Here is an 18,085-nt window from a genome sequence, read left to right as displayed (position 1 = left end):
GTTCGCTTTCCGAGGAATATTGCAAAGGTAGAAGGCAGCTAGTAAAGGTAATACAGATACACGTCATGACTTCATCTTCACCCGTGGATTCAAATCCATTGCTGCCACTCTTGCACTGAATTTACCATAGTACTTATGGGTCACTGCTGCTTGCCATGTTCAACCGTCATTAGAATTTAGTAGATGTTCAGTTTGCTGTATGATAAGTGCATTACAGTCACTGCACATGACGGTGGATTGGACACATGCTACGTTGTCACGGACTACCTGTGTTTCACATTCAACCGTTCTTCATAGTTTATGATGTTCAGTTTAGAAAGCTTTTGAAAATTTCCAGCATGTTTGCCTTATTTGTAAAGGTAGATATGCTTGCTCAGCTCGAGGAATGACTTTGCAGCATACTCTGGCACCCCCCCCCCCCCAACTTGCATCGACAAACTGGAAGGAGTTGGATTTAGCATGATGAGTGCACTAAAGGCGCATTAAAGACATGTCTTCCTGAGCCTCATGTGGCTGTCAATGGAGCCATTTGTTAAGGCTCACTCTGCATGAGTTCGGTAACGTTCACAAAGGAGGAGGCGGAGACTTGACAGGTGGTAAAATGTAGTCAAACTCATTATGTCTTGTGGCGTATGAATGCGATGGACCCTTGCATGGTGGCGGCATGTTTATATGAGTGCAAGTGATCTCGTTGATTGGGCCCGTGGCTGGCAATAGGGAAGTCTTGGGTGTGGTGCGTGAACGGCGTGTCAATGGACAATTAAGTGGTTTGTGTCGTGAAGTGGCTTTATGGCTCCCCTTCAGAAGGCTTGGCTTCAATATTTATATACTTTGGTAAGTATTTGTGCCTTGAAGCCAGTGTTTCTGGAGGTGCTAAAATCATTTTCTGGAGGTGCTAAAACCAACCAGTGTAAGTGGTGGATTAACTTCATCAAATTAGTGTCAGATTTATATTTGTGGCGGTTTAATGGACTTTTGTAAGACCTTTTTTTGTCAATATGGGTGGCAGGGGGTTTTGTGCACTAGCTCTGTCGTCACCTAGGCAAACCTTCACATTTTTGAGTAGTACACAACGAGGGAAGTACAGGGGTGAATGACTTGCGTGGCTCTCACTGTTTTTTTTTTTACCCAGCATCCCCTGCAAACCTCAAATTCTAAATTTCTTCACATTTAAGTGATGGAAAGTTCAGGAATCTGCAGCGACCTACAAAATGTTACCTAGCGTTTCAAAATGGTACCTCACTTGTATGGATGGGCCAAGAGCCTGTGACCGGGAAGAGCCAAAAACATAGGGATTCCAGAACTTTCCACCACAGAAATGTGAGGAAAATGTTCTATTGTTTTTACTTTTTACAAAGTTTGAGGTTTGCAAGGGATTCTGGGTAGCAGAACCTGGTGAGAGCCAGACAAGTCACCCCATTCTGGATTCCCCTCCACCCCGAGTGTCTAGTTTAAAAAATGTATAGGTTTGCTAGGTTTCCCTAGGTGCCGGCAGAGCTAGGGTTCAAAATCTACAGCTAGGCACTATGCGGAAAAAAGGATGAATTTTCACTGGAAAAAAATGATGTGCCCACGTTGCATTTTGGAATGTCTTGTCGCGGGCACTAAGCCTTCCCACACAAGTGAGGTACTATTTTTACCGGGAGACTCCGAGAAACAAGGAACAGTTTTTTTGCCAATTGACTTTATATGCATTTATCCCTTCCAAATGAAAGACCGTGTGTAAAAAAGAATTGATTTTCAAAAATGCCCTCCAATTCACATGCTGGTATAAGTACACACATATATGGAGTTGTGCAAATGAACACTGCATCTAAGCTCCATATGTTGTTCCCATTGCAGAAATACATAGTTTTCCTTGATACCTATTTTTCACCCTTTTTATTTTACCAAGTGAATTTATACGTATTTTTCACTCTTATTTTACCAAGTGAACTGCTGTATATCCGGTACACAATGAAAAACCACAGCAAAGTGCATCTCAGTTATTGGCTCTGGGCACATTGGATTCTTGGTGAACCTACAAGTCGTATATACCCCTGCAACCATAAGGCTCCAGTGGACATAAAGGTATATTTCTTGTAAAAACGATCATACTTAGAAGAAGTCACAGGTGAAAATGCAGACACAAATAGCAGTTTTTTCAACTTATTTTCAGTATGTTTTAATTTGAACTGTTACTTTCTATAGGAAAACCTTTAAGGATCTACACAAATGACCCCTTGCTGATTTCAGAATGTTGTCTACATTTAAGAAATGTATAGCTTTCTGGGATGCATTATTGGCTTTACATCAATTTCTAGCACTAACTGAAAGAAGGTTGAAAGCACAAAAAAGAAAAAGACCCCCCCCCCCGAAAAATAGGCTATGTCCCATTAAAATGAGAAAACTGTGTCGAAAATGTTGGTTTTCAAACAAAAGGCTGCCTGTTCCTGAAAGCTGGGAAAATGGTGATTTTATCACCGCAAACGCTTTATTGATACCATTTGCAGGGGAAAAAACAGACGCTTTCTTCTTCAGCACTTTGATCCACTTTTTCTCCAAACCCCCCAAATTTAGCTGCATTTCGGCTAATTTCTGTGTCCCCTCCAGGGGAATCCAGGGAAATCCACAAACCCTGGGTACCTTTAGAATCCTCAGCATGTTGAAAGAAAAGGACGCAAATTTAATGTGGATACCTTATGTGGACAAAAAGATACAGGGGCCTAAGCGTAAGCTACCCCAAATAGCCAAAAAAGGGCTCAGCACTGGGTGGGGGGGTGGGGGGGGGGGAGGTAGAAAGAAGGCCCAGCAGTTAAGGGGTTAATCAGAGACAATGGTGGTGTAGGTAGTTATGATTACCTTTCAACTAGCCCACATTAAACTACATAATTATGACTGAAACATTCAAGTATGAATGAAAGCTGTGCATTGAAAGTTTTTCAAATAAAATCTTTAGCACCAATTTCCTGTGTAGAACCAGTTTCAAAGTTCTCACAAAATGGGAGGAAGAGAAACAAAGGTCAAACAATTTGGTCAAAGAGAAGAACCTAGATTCCAATGCGGAATGCTTGTTTTAAGTTATGTGACTTTCTCACAATGGCACATTTTAGTGAGTAGTCCAGGAGACAGAGTACTATATCTGCGGGGTTTCAGCTCAGTTTTCTTAAATGTGAGCAGAGGAATACATTAAAAATATTATTTCCCAAGAGGACATAGTTAGGCCACATGGGGAGGCCCAGATTAAAACCCCACATTTTCTGGTGGTTATTTTCCAGCTTGCTTACTATGCAACAACTAGCCTGAGTGTGTGAGGCCCACAGGACAACCTTTACCACGAAAATAAGGGTTTTGTTGGGGGGGGGGGGGGGGGAAGGGGCAATGTCCATGTTTGTATTACAATATTTTATACCAGAATCTTCTAGTAAAGGGGTAAAGCTAAAATTAGATGTTAAGTTTCCTACACCCATGTCAAAGTCTCTGGACTGCAGCTAATGGAGGGCTTGCTTGTGATGGTGGCCTACATCAGTAGATTGCCCACCTTATTGGGGTGGTTAAAGCTTTGCTATAAATTCACTAACTTAATTGAACCTTTTTCTAAGTATCACTTTTTAGGTTGGGTTAGGTGTACATGAAATAAGGTAAGACTCCACAGCTCAATCCACTAGTCACAAAATGTCTGCAGACGGAGCACAGATGATTTGCATACAATTTACTTAAATTGAAATACAGTCAGATTTTCCTGGTCTGTGCCGAAATTGTGTCTCTCGGTGTCAATGCTCAAGGTGTTAAGGCCTCGCTGGAGCCAACATTGGCTTTCAAGGCTGAGTCGGCTTGGAGACAGTGGTTGACTATTGAGGCCTTTTTGGAGACGGTTGGTGGCTTGGCGCGCTGCTCTCTCAAGGCAGGTGCTTGCCCTGGATTCAAGACTCACGCTGGGTTTGAAACCCAGAATGAAGATCCTTTGAAGATGTGGATAGTTTTTAAAGACAGACCAGCCCTTGCTACAGGAACTGATGTCATCCCATCCATATTTTCTGTGACTCTTTTGAAAGGGATCCTCTGTGCTAGAATCTGATGCATATTCAGATCTTGAAAAGAACTAAAAAAAACAACAGATTATAGGAGTATTGCAGATGTGCTTCCTAAAGATGTACAGACTCTTATAGTCAAATGTACTTAACCGCATGCGTGCGGGTGGAATTCCGCTCGCACGCTGAGATATGCGAAAGCGCATGTTACGTGACGAGCTGGGCTCGTCATCAGCGTAGCAGGAGGCTACCTCATGACGAGCCCAGCTCGTCATCAGCGTCGAAGGGGTTAATATGCAAGGCAGATCTAATATAATACCTATACTATGCTACCTAGAGGTATGGTTTAGTCCTCTTCAAAGAAGCTCAAATAATCAATATTCTGTGCTTCATATTGTTTTATTGTCCAGTAATACCGATTAAAATATGTACACTCCTAACTTTATATCCACAGTTTAGTATTTCTAGATTTATATTTTCAAGTTGTTTTTAAAGTAGAAGAGAGGTGGGTAATAAAAAAATAATCTGAAACATCTTGATGATTCTTATATATATATATCTATATATACACATCTTAACCCACATCATAATATAATACATTAATTTTTAAATTAGGCTACTTCTTCCCAAAGTGTAAAAAAACTATCGGAGTGGCAAAATGCCCACAAAAAAACCTTTTTCAGATCGGTACTAATTACAGGAATAATCTATTTTTCAATAAATCCCTTTCATAATAAAATAGTAACACTGGTCACTGTGTGGCATGCGCCCCATTTGCTTATTGAGACTTACTTCGGACTAAATCCTACATATACAAAATGCTTTTGTCTGAAGTTCATTGCACTTTCCAACAAGGCACATGTTTGCCGCCGTTACGTCCACACAGAAATATTACATTTCTCTACAACAATTTGGACATTCTGAAGTTTGAAGTGAGTGAAGGCATTCCAGACCCATTGTTCATTAAATATGTTTATCATAACACAGCTCTGCTGCTGAAACCGAATTGTGTGTCTATATAGGCATACAGTTCAACCATGTTGATAGAAAAAGCACAACTTGGGTCCTAGCGGCACAAAGGTGAAGAAATCGTCTAGTAGTACAACAGACTTTCAGTGCAAGCATTCATAAAATGCTTAATTTGCATGGTTGCACTTGAGCTTTTCATGTATAAGAAAGGGTGTTTGGATGTGCAAAAGAACAATATTCTTAAAATTAAAATGTCATTCAAAAACATACTGAAATCTTAATTTTGATGCAAACAGATACAACCTATCTGAAACTGTGCGACTTCATGGCAGATATGTCCATTTCTAGTTACAGCTGCTGCAACAGGACAAAATATAAAAGAGGTGACAATATGTGGCTTTACACCGTCTGAAAAGCTTTTGAAATGTCCTGGCTTTGGTCCACTTGTCCAGTCCAGTTTCCACCCCAAGGACAGATACTCATGAGCTGACCAATGTCAGTGTAAGACCCAACATTGTTATTCAAGAACACATTTGGTATTTTATTCCACAACTGCCACATGCAGTTATTTGTCCTAGCCATCCATGGTTTCCGTTTCTTCTATGTGTCTTACTCTCAAACTGTCCGCATGCCCATTGTCTACTTCCGGATGCTCCCCATTTTCATTTATAACTGGTAGGTCCGTCTCGCTCCCTTCCAGTTCTGCTACCTCTAGATCAGCTTCCTCCAGAATTTCTGTCTGTACCTCTTCCATATGTATGTGGTTCATATGATCTACATGCAGCTCTTCCATTTGCACCTCTGAGCCAGGGTCTATTTCTAAGTGTTCCACCTCCAAATGGCCCATGTCTACCTGGTCCTGCAGATCCTCCAATTGTTCGTCCTTCAATTCGCCGTCCTCCAACAGTTCCTGATGTAAATGATCAATAGTCAATTGTGCTGTGTCCACTTGCACTTGTATCACTTGTTCAACAGGCACCATATGGACCTGTTCCACCTGCTCCACAAAAGTCATTGACGTCAATTGTTCATTTTCCACTGCTTCTACTGGAAGAATCAACTCAGTCACTATTCTCTGTGAAATATTATGTGTGTCCCGAAGATGCCTTCTCAGCTCACTTCCTTGCATGAACCACAAGTCACACAATGTACAATGGTTGGGTTTATCTCCGGTGTGCAATACTAAATGATCCTTAAACTGGTCCCAACTGTTGAAAACGCTGTTGCAGACCTGCAATTATAAAATGATGTAATCATTATTCTGAACCGGCAATTGGATACACAAAACAGCCATGTATATGGAACCAGAACAATATTGCGTTTGTACAGGATACCCACACTTTGCAAAACACTAGATTATTGAAAATGTTCTGCTTATGTTCTTGAGAGGTGCAAAAATATTCATATTCCAAATTATGAATGACCATGTCAGTGCCCGACAAAAGGTTCCAGGGCTGGAAATCAAATACAGGGACAGGAATTATTTATTCTAAACAGGTGAATAAAGGGCGTTGTCCCATTCAGTAAGTGGATGACTAACAAATATGTGTACCAATACCCCACCCTTTAATCCCTCACCGTGCAGGCGACACTAGGATAACTAGAGTGTTCACAGATTTTGTATAATTGCATAAAAGTGACGTCACACAAAAGCCACGAGAGTCTCAGTAAGCCATTAAAGACAATGATGAAGCATAAACACTGAACAAACCTCATCTTAGCCATCTGCAGTCATCTGATTACCCATATGTAAAAAAGTACACCTAAAGGAATCCAAATTACTTCCTTCTTACTATGGGGATGGCTGCAGTATTCGAGCTCTGGGCCACAGTGGTGGTCATTGACTGGGCTCCAAGGTTGGGGTCTGGCCCAGGGCCGGAAAATATCAGTCCCCACTATATCATTTTAAATGCCAAGTATGTTTCAATCATAACAGATGGAGGCAGAAAGGTATTATGCATGTAAATTAAAAAAACATCAAAGAAAAGGTGCCTGTAAGTTACTGGGATAAAAAAAATAAAATCACATTGCCTTGGTGGAGGACACGAAGTAAATAGTGCGGCACACACTATATCATCACAGTTTTGTAATCATAAAACGAAACATATGGGGAGATTGAAGTAATTATTCAGCTCAACATAATGCAGTGGCCAGAGGAAGGGCTACAACTACTCATTGTGGTAGTTTTGATCTCACTACAGACACGTTACCTCTCTGCAAAGACCTTCTGTCACTATTATACACACTATACCCAAATTACATACATACAAAGAAATGGGTTTTGGGTTAGCCCTCTGCAGTCATTGGTTGATTGGGCTGAGTCCCTCCAGGCACTAATTTGCTGGGTTGCCCCCAAAGATTCTGGGACCAGCCCAGCGCATTTTGCTGACATACATGACCAGCGCACACAGCTGAGAATGGGACACAATGTAGCCCACCTACAGACAACGGCTTCTCTTTTCAGCCACGCTCAACTTGTTAAAATAACTACACCGATAAAGTTAACAAGTTTTAAATTGGAAGCACAGCCCTTGATATTAGGCACTAAGGGATGCGATGGGTTAGCCGTCAGCATAACACACCTGGCTGATCTATGCTGCTATCAGATGCTAGCCCGTATGCCAACCCTGTGAAGGGCAGGAAAGCTCTGTATATTTGATGTCAGACCAGCAATTGAGGAGATCATGCTCTGTGAGTGTATTTTTCGCCTGACATTCGCTCTCCTTTGCTGCAAAATTCTTTAAATGTATGCCAGGGAAAAGCTTCACTAATGTGGTGGCAATCATGCTGCCGTTTTGGAATAGTGGCATTTCTCCTAGTTTTACAGCGAAACACATTTTCTAAACGTTTTGCCAAGTTGAAAAAGTTTGCAATTTTCTGCAGTCACAGGAAGACCATGTGGCTGTCATTTAGAAGGAGAAAAGTATTTGAGATATTGACATTACATTTTTGTTGACAGGTTACGTATTATTAAACTTGGATGCTAATGACAAGGGTAACTCGTCATGGAGTTTCCATTGATTTCAATGGAAATTACATTGAAGAGCCAGAGGTGGCCTTAGCATCCAAGTGGTTACAACTTTTATGATTAGCTCTCAAGGCTTAGATTTATTTTATCTAGATTTTCCCACCTTACACTTTGCAGACTAATTACTCAATTTTACACCAGCTATATTATTTTGTCACCTACCATGGAGAGTTCTACTGGTGAAATATTTTCCAATGTCTGGAGGATGAGGGTGAACGGTTGTCACACTTGCTCAGAGACTCGCTCCATCAATCGCTAGCCGTTTTTGAGTGAAATACTGACATTAAACAGAGGAAAAGCGTCAAGTTCTTAGTTTCCAGTGAAAAGCGCTGTCCGAAGAAAGGGTCCAGAGTTCCAAGCCTTAGTATAAGACTTTCCTCCCCATATCATATGCTCAATTTGAGGCAATGCTGCCAACGCTGACCGCAGAGATCTGTGAGTGCAGTAAGGTGAACATCTGACGAAGGCTAGCCCGGAAACGTGTCCAGTGAACCAAGAATAGATATTTAAAAAGGACCCACTTTTCATGAGCAGCCGGTGGAGAGATCTTAGAAGAGTGGAGATTGAAGTCAGTCTGGGAAGACTCAATAAGGGGAGCAGTGGCACGAGCTGTAACTAAAACTGTTTACACACTTTATTCTAAGCCGAAATATTCCTTAAGCCCTCTCAGGACAGTGCCGGACCTCAAGATGGCGTCTGGATTTTGTTCGGACTGCGGTTTCTCATCTTTCCAACTCCCCCACTTTATTATGACATTCTCTGATTGCAACTGATCATTATCCTGACAGCGGACCGGTGGAGATGCTCGGTTCAGCTATAGAGATCGGCCCTGGTTCATCCCCCAGCTGTCACCTACCCAGCTGGACATTAGGCACAATTTCTCCCCGTCTCCCTGTTTTTTCTCCCATCCCTCCCCTTCCCCTGATAAATTTCCGTAACTGCTTTCTTTTTACCTACGTTTGATTTTGCTCTTGGAACAAATGTAACTTGTAACCTGTAACTCTGTTCCTCATGTAAAGTGCTCTGATACCTCCATGAATATGGCCCTTGCCAAAGCATTCCTTCTCCCCTTGTTGGGGAGGGATCCAGCATTTATGCCCTGGAGTCTGAGAGACCCCTCTGAGAGAGTCCACAGTGATAAGGGAGTCATATATAGCATAGGACTGGGAATTGGTCCTGTAACTCATGTATCTCATGTAACTACGCTCCAGTAACTGATGTAAGTTTGTAATTATGCATTGAAAAAAATTGTCCTTCCTCATGTAAAGCGCTCTGATACCTCCAGGTCTAGCCAGCTCTATATAAAACTTTTCAAATACATTCTGGACAACCTGGAGCCGTCGTAGCACCCCAAGATAAAGGGCATTGGCATACTTCAGCCAAGATGCAACCAAGGCGCTGACAGCGTCTCTTTGCACTTAGTGGTAATATGTAAAGAAATGTCTTGAGGGTCTGAAGCAACTCAAGACAGGTGCCAAACTTTTTTGAAATCTGCGGTTACAATGAAAGTGGACAATAAAATTTGACTCCCAGGTTGTTTTGCAACGCAGGTAGGGGGTGGGGCAGTGAGGAAGGTCAGTCCACTTCCCATCAACTGTTGGTATGAGAGGAAAAAAATCATTTCTGTTATCAGATTTATATTTCAGCTGGCTGCTATGCTAAAGGCGGTTTTCGGCTGGATGCAATCTTTAAAAGACGTGTCCACTGATGAGGAGGCCCCTTCAAAAGGCAAAGAGCAGCTTGGTTTAAGAAGTTAAGAAATAATCAAGACAATTCCACCAGCACAGCCGATGGGGACATAAAAACGTTAAATAGATTAGGGCTCAGCAAGTAACCCTGTGGCACCCCTTGCTTGACCGATTTAGAAGTAAAAATAAAGGGCACAGACTGCCTTGTAGAATCAAGGAACTAGCTTACCCAGTCCTACACAATACCCCCAAACCCCTGTTGGTGAGTCATCGTAAAAGAATCACGTTATTCCTTTTTTCTTGTTCCTAGTTCCTTATTACAAATACTTTGCCATATTGAATGCTCTCCTTGGCTTCAGATTGACAGCTAAAACGTTTCCCCTCAATGATGACTCAACTGTAGCATCAGGTGGTGCCATACCGCTCCAGCGCAACTCCTCTTCCAGATATTATGTCAACTGATTATATTAGACGCTCACCAGCGCGATGATTTCAGTCCCTTTTTTCTGCTCCTCATAGGGTTCAGTCCAAAGCTTTCTCCTGGTGTCTCACTGATTAAATTATTATTTTTTGACAGTCACTGAGTCAAATGCCTCTTTAAAGAGCCTCAATTGCAGGTGTTGCCACAAGACAATGTCCTTTGCAACTACAAGTGTGCTATGCTGGTTTGAGTTGGGGTCTGCGACTGTTGCACCTCTATGTGCCCAAAAATCATTGGGACAGGAGGCCAAATTATGTTTGGCTTACGCATTCAGGAAGACCCTATTAGCAGACTCCCTAGCACAAAGAAAGTGACCTTCGAGGGAACATTCTCATAAGTGATTTTCCCACAAAAGTCCTCATAGGAGGGAGAAGTCCTCCTTTTCCCGGAGGAAGATGTCCCATTTCTGGGACTGTTTGGAGTCCTGACATGGTTTGCTGACACTAGACTTCTGTTTAAAGTTCAGTGAACCCCCTTCACCTAAGAAGTCGAGAATAAACTTTCCCTGGTCGCCTTCAGGCTAGCAATGTGGAATCTTTTCAGGACAGCCCTGCTACCATCTTCCTAGAGGCTAGGAGGTCCATTCCTGTGAAATTGGCGAATCTGGAAGCTCCCACCGCTACACCTTTCATTGCTCTGCCTTCAAGGTCACAACTGACTAAGGCACTGAACACTGTTCGTTTCGTGCCCTCATTGGCACGGACTTCAAGACTTGGGGGTGTCTCCCATGAGCCAACTCCTGCACCGACTACAGAGCCAGTAGGAGAAATATTTGGCTAGCAAAAGAGAGTCAAGGCTATTTTCAGTGTTGAACCATTCTCTGAGCACCTCCCCAGTGCCAAACGTTTATACACTTAAAGGAAATGTTTGGTTCAGATTCAGATGCATTCCTAATCTTCAAGATGAGATCACAGACAACGTCCTGGTGGCCAGGAAGCCTGCAAACGAAATTGGTCTCCACAGGCCTCTGGAACAAGCATAGAGTTGTGCGAGTCACAAGTCAATAATCCATTTACATCTCACCTTTCCGATGCCTTGATGTTTGCATTGTCCCTTGCACAGCAAAGCCTGGCAGTGGCCACAGTTAGTCTTTCCATCAGGTCGGTCTGCATTTATGTGCCTTCCTGATCAGCTTTCCTTGTTTAACTTGCCACTGAAGGCATGCTTTCTGAAAGGCTTGCTTTACTTGTTCTCTCCCACCATTATTTATTGTGCCCTAGAGGGATTTGAACCCAGTGCTAATTTTCTTGATGGCATACCCGTTCAAGCGGGTTCACAGATGCCCAGTTGAACTGCTTACTGTGAAAACAGTTTTGAAAGCACTACTTCTGCTTGGAGGATTGATGAACTTCTGGCTTTATTAGTTTATCCAATATTCACCACTGCCAGAGAGACTTTATAACTGTATGTTTGCCATGTCTGCATGCGCTGCCCTAACCGTGTGCACTGAACAGGTACATCAAATAATGTTTGGACACTAGGGCATACTTAAACCACTTTCTACTACTCTTTCAAATGGACTACCCAATTTCTCACCGTATACCGCTATCAATATATTCTCTACCTCCACTCTCTCATTCACCCCAAAACCCATACCACTACTATGACTCCCAAAATAACCCTTTCAAGAATCTTCCCTACTCTACCCCTCCTTGCATCATCTCATACCTCTTTTACTATACCGACCCCCCTAAACCCTTCCCTCTGACTCTTCCCCTCCCCATCCCTTTTACTCATCCCAAGCCCCTCCTACTGTTATGACCTCCAAAACAAAGATAACAAAATGTCTAAATCATACCCTCTTCTTTCCCTCCACTATCCTTTTCAAACCAAATAACAGAATAACATGTCCACTCATATTTCACTAAACTAACCCTTTATAGGGTCCAGAGTAGCTTGCTACTCTCAGAAAAAGAGCTTCAACACCTCATCAGGAGTAACAAGTGCTATATAAATGCAAACCTTTTCCCTCTTTATCCCTCTGCTACGCTTCTCAATCCAAATAACTGACTAATATCCACCACTCAAATGACCTTCATATTTCACTATACTAACTCACCACTAATCTTTTATGGGTTCCAGAGTAGCGTGCTACTTGCTAAAAAAAGCTTCAAAACCCTGTGAGGGGTACAAAGCACTATATAAATGCAAACCTTTTTTCCCTCTTTTATCCCTTTGCTATCCTTCTCAATCCAAATAACTGACTAATATCCACCACTCAAATTACTTTCATATTTCACTATACTAATTCACCACTTATCCTTTATGGTTTACGGAGTAGCATGCTACTTGCCAAAAAAGTAGCTATAAAACCCCATCAGGGGTTACAGGCGCTATATAAATGCAACCCTTTTCACCCTCTTCTATCCCTCCGATATCCTTCTGAATCCAAATAAATGACTAGCATATCCACCACTGAAATTACTTTCATATTTCAATATACCAATTCAACACTAATCCTTTATGGGTTCCGGAGTAGCACGCTACTCTCCAAAAACGAGCTTTGATGTCTTGTATGGGGTAGTAAGCTCTATATAAATGCAATTACAATACAAATAAAAATGATATGCCTAAAAACATTAAACAGAAGAATATATTTTCTTCAACTAAAGAGCTATCATGCTGAAAAAAGAGAAGGTAACACCATTTGCGTAGTTGCGTCACAGCTGCAAGAGAAGACTTAACCCACGTCTGCTTCCGTTGGAGTAGAATTACAAATGGAGAACTCTGTGATAAGACTACGGTGGCTTGGTCTGTTCATTTTGTGCAGGGTCTGTTTGTCTGGTGAAGTACTGCACTCATTGTACTGTCCACATGCATGCCAAGGTAAAAGTAAGGACTGAACTTCAGGGCAGAAAGAAGCAGAGTGCAGGTTGGCTGTAGAGAAATAGGAATGATAAAAAGCTGAGCACCTTCATGAAAACTGCTGCGGATGGCAACATTCGGTGCTTCAAAGAAAATCAGTCCATGTTGGCCACTGGTTGACTGCTGAAAGAGCTGGTCACAAGTGCACTGTCCTTGCAGATTGTGCTTGCATGTCAACTTTCACCTCTTCTTGTAGACGGGATAGTTTCCTGTTTTTTGGTTCCAAATGTGTACAAGCCATACATTTTTTCTGATTAAAATTGTCGGCAGCAAACAATTAACCTGGATTAGGGTGGAAGAGGCAGTGACCGTGAACTTTATTTTGTGGAGGGACATCTGGCCTATACGGGGCAATTCCAACCCCTCTGCGTAAAAAAAAATACTAGTGGATGGTATATCCACTTCTTAAAAACCAGAACAGGTGGTGCAGGCCAATTTCATTCAGTAAACACGAATGAGTAAGAGTTTCACTTTACACTAATGTAAGTGCAGGAATTTAGATCTCAAAACATGAAGTCCCTGCCCACTGAAGTCTGGAATTACAGTTTTATATTAGCAACATACTTGTTTGTGCATGCCTAATGTTGCTGGCTACAAAAGTCACAACTGTCTTAAGCGTCACTGGCGATATGATACCACTTTAATGCGAAAAGTTATCCAAGCCTCTATTCTCCATCTAGGTTTGGCCTTCACCATCTCCTATTCATTCTAGTCTGGTCAACATGGAATAGTGTGCTGACGCATTACACCAGTTTGTCAGCGTTGTAAATGTTGAGCACCCTCTAATCATAGATTTTTACTGCTTGTATGTTGGTCACCACCCTTATGAAGCGTGAATGAACAAGCTCTCTCTTGACCTATAAGGCGGCCATAAAATTCCTAAGGCAACTGCCTTTCTGATGCGAGACAAGCTGAGTGAGGCAGCCAATTTGGCAGCTAGTTCTTTCCAAACAACATTTTTAAAGAAAGTTTCAAGCCCTCACTCTTAACAGAATCAAAACTGCAACTTGCATTCCGCACAAATACACCATCAGTGAGCACTTCACTCACTAAAACTGATCATCAACTTGCCTCATGGCCGGTGATTGTTGCTACTATTGGACCTTAGTCTGGCTAATGTGTCAATCCTGTGCCTCATCTCTGGTGCTGCTCGGTTATGTTTTATGTTGGGTACTCTTCACCGCCTTTCCACATCCTTCTTTCTTTTAGGACTGTGGCTTATGCATGTTGTGCTAGATACTTCCCTGTGTTCATCGTCCCTATGTATCCGCTACCCTTGTGCCCCTGTCTCGGGGCTTGCTGCTGCTTGGGTGCTAGGATTTTATTTATTTTGCCGACAGCTGTCCTCCGATGAGCTCTAGAGCATTAGATCGTCCTTTACACATCCTAGAACAGGTCAATTGATTCCATTGAAACATTCAAGCACGTGTGACACTAAAGGAGTGATTTACGGAATTAAATGCCCCTGTGGGAAACTGTATGTTGGGCAAACCGAACGTAAGATCAAGGTAAGAATTACTGAACATAAAAGTAACATTCGTCAGAAGAATTTGAAATCAACAGTGGCAGCACACTGGGCAGAATCAGGACACAACATTTCCCAATTACGTTATACCATACTTGAAGTGGTCACTGCACGTCCAGGTCTGGACACACACAAAATGAGACTCAGATCAGAGTACTTTTGGATAAAAAAGATGGGAAGTCTTCAGCCAGATGGGCTTAATGACAGATTGGAACTAACATGTTTCTTGTAATGAATGAGACAGTGATTTGAGTGTTCCCGTGTTAGCCTCGGCTATCAGTGTTAATCCGGGGCATCTTCGATATCACAGTTATAATGTCATTGTTGATAATAACACATGCTGATTATCACTGTTACACTCCATTCCAATATGGCCGACTCGTCACGATTATGTACTAAGCTTATCATCTATGCACATGCACATATGTTATCGTCATTTTAAAAGTTAAATGCATAGTTTAAATTCTGTGATTGAATAATAACGTGACAGTAGGCATTTCAGTTTGATGTTAGAGTTTGTGAAACTATGACTAACGACGAATCTTACACAATCTTGAAATTGAGGATATTGACTGTATATTCCTTAATGAGTCTAGATATTAACGTAATGGTTGCGCAGTAATCCCTTTGCGTGATATAGACAAGTTATATATGTGTAAGCATTGGGAACGAGTTGCGGACACGTGACCGCGTTGTCAGCCAATAAGATTTAACTTTAAAGATAGAATGTTTTACGTGATCTTACCCAGACCGCTATTGGCGAGGAGGAGAGGCGGATTGAAACACTTCATTTTCGTAAGTAACGGACACGGAACGCGGGTCGTTCCGAGCAAGACATTGATGTTTTATTAGCTTTGGAACCTCCGCATTGATACAGTGAGAGGAACTGTTTATAAGACATGCGATAGAAAGAGAATTGTAGCAATATTATGATCGTTCTTATTCTGCACTGTACTGTGGTTTATGTATTATTTAGAACATAGCTTTGGGCTCAATATTGTTTTTTTTTGGTTCTTTCCATAGAGACCCCTGATGAAGGGTCCAGTTGTACCCGAAATGCATTGGGTTGGATGTGAAATACGTTTTAAAAAATGAAATTTGCCGATATTTTGAAAAAATGAAATAATGTGATGAGAAAATTATCATCAATAAACATTACAAAGAAAAACGCCAAAAGAAGCATTCAGAATTAATTTTTTGATTGAACATTGATGATTCAGGAATAGGACCACGCGGTCCAAAGTTAAATGTGCACACCTCAAACTGAGGGTATCACCCCTACCCCCATCCATGTACTCTAGAGCATTAGAACACATTCTAATGTTCAGTGCTGAGCCATGTGGGAAGCAGCGCTCCTCTTTGCCAGTGCTGCCGTATACCAATTCCCCACCAAAGCTGGCAATTAGAAGAGTAACAGAGAGGAAGCGAGAAACCAAGACTCCTAGTGCAGCTTAAAACAAACCGATAACACAAACCAGAGTAGACACAGGAGTAATGGTTACTTGGTTGGAATGTAATAATTGTACTGACTCTTCTAGCCAATGTTAGGACCAAGAAATACCTACCTTCCAGGAAAGATATTTCAGTTCCCCCTATGTAGTCCTCCTAAAAAGTAAAATGGCAGCCAAATGGTCCTTGACTAAGGAATGACTAATTACTGTATCTTCTACGTCTAGCAAGATCAGGCCCATCTGTGAAAATATAGATTGTAGATTATTCTCAGTACACCAGGTGAAATATAATTTCCATTTTGCTTCATTAGGTCTTGTTGGTAGAGGCTGCCCTCGCTTTAGATAGAACGTCTCAGTATTTCTCTCCAATGTCTAGGACAGTGGTTTCCAACCTTTTTATAATGAGAGCTACTTTTGAGACATCAACGACTGATCTGTTCCTGTCGCGACCACATCAGACACTATCGCAATAGTGACCACACCTGCCAGGATTACTAGCAGTGACCACCCAGATGTATTTTACAATACTGAGTGATGCTAAAATATCACATCTAGAATACGTGTTAGTATAATATCATATAGGTGTTTATAGATGATTATGGATTTACTTTACTAAACTCTACATGTCTTTGAGTATATATGAGTTTTTAAGAAAAATAGATGGCGTAAAGTACATACAACTAAGCTTCATTATTTATACTCACCTTCGTGATATTGCTGCAGTCTATATTCTGGTCGTTGTCTCGGTCATAGACGAATTACGAGAAGGACTGGACTCCAATACCCCTCAGGCCCTCATTCTTTTAGATCTGTCCGCCGCTTTTGACACGGTTGATCATTCCATCCTTCTCTCCCGTGTCAGGGCGGCGGGCATAGGGGGCCTGATGTTGGTTTGGCTCAGTTCCTTCTTGAGCGAGCGTACTCTAGCAGTTCGCCTGGCCGATTTCACTGCCTCTCCACGTAAGGTTCAGTGCGGTGTCCCTCAGGGATCCTCCCTTTCCCCTTTATTGTTTAACCTGTACATTTTCCCCCTTATTTCTCCACTTCAAGAGATGGAGGTCACGGTGTACAACTGCGCCGATGACCTCCAGCTCATCTTCAATCTTTCTCACTCCCCTACTACCGTTCACAATCTTCATTCTGTAATGTTGTATATCAGGGACTGGATGAATTCTAATCATTTAAAACTAAACCCGGACAAAACCGAATTGGTTCTTACCGGGGGCAGTCGCAGTCCCTGGTCCCCCACTTTCTGGCCACCTTCCCTAGGACCCCCACCCTCACCTTCACCTTCTGCCAAAACACTTGGGATCACTCTAGATCAACACCTCACACTTCACGCCCAGATTAGCTCTGTAGTCTCCTCCTGCTTCTTTACCCTTCGCACTATCCGCAAAATTTCTCGTTTCTTTTCTCCCTCTGCACTAAAACTGATTCTGATGGCGATGGTCTTCTTGCGCCTGGATTATGGGAATATTGTGTATAACGGTGTCCCCGCCAGTGCCCTTCGTCGCCTTCAACTGGTGCAAAATCAGGCGGCCCGCCTGATTTTCGGGCTACCCAAATCTTCTCATATCACTTCCACCCTCAAATCACTTCACTGGTTACCTATTAAAGAACGGGCCCTTTTCAAGCTGGGCTGTACAACCTTTCAGGCCCTAGCTGGGTCCGCCCCCGCGTTTATTTCCTCTGCCATCACTGTCTACCGCCCTGGCAGAGAACTACGCTCTTCCACCAAGTCACTCCTTTCTGTACCCCGCTTTAAGAAAAGCAGGCCGGGAGGCTTGAAAATCTCAGTACTTGCCCCCACCTTTTGGAACGCACTCCCCATAGCTGTTAGATCCGCCCCCTCTTACATTGAGGTCCGTAAGGCTCTCAAGACCCATCTTTTTCACCAAGCCTTCCCTTCCTAAACCCCGCACCCCGCTCACTGGGTTTCCAGCCTCCCCCCAGAGCCAAGAAACCGCATGGTAAACGTGCGCTTTACAAATTTCTGTAAATTCAAATTAAAATACAATGTTTTTCTGGATGATATTTAAAATTAGGCATTGTTGCAGAACGCTTACCA

At 42.3% G+C, this 18,085-nt stretch overlaps 1 protein-coding gene across 4 annotated transcripts in view; it reads right to left on the bottom strand.

Annotated features, from left to right (window-relative positions):
• Nucleotides 1–4,390: 4,390 nt before the first annotated feature.
• The window catches only part of ZNF131 (zinc finger protein 131), a 182,346-nt gene continuing 168,651 nt past the window's right edge, over nucleotides 4,391–18,085 (bottom strand). For all 4 annotated transcript variants that reach the window (XM_078675031.1, XM_078675033.1, XM_078675030.1 and 1 more), the window contains one exon: nucleotides 4,391–6,210. In XM_078675031.1, the coding sequence (XP_078531157.1) occupies nucleotides 5,554–6,210 (657 nt within the window). In that variant the 3' untranslated portion in view covers nucleotides 4,391–5,553. The remainder of the gene's footprint in view (nucleotides 6,211–18,085) is intronic.

This window comes from Lissotriton helveticus, chromosome 2_1, assembly GCF_964261635.1.
Source record: "Lissotriton helveticus chromosome 2_1, aLisHel1.1, whole genome shotgun sequence".
Taxonomy (NCBI): domain Eukaryota; kingdom Metazoa; phylum Chordata; class Amphibia; order Caudata; family Salamandridae; genus Lissotriton; species Lissotriton helveticus.
The sequence above is the reverse complement of the archived record's forward strand: the minus strand, read 5'-3'. Positions and strand labels throughout refer to the sequence as shown.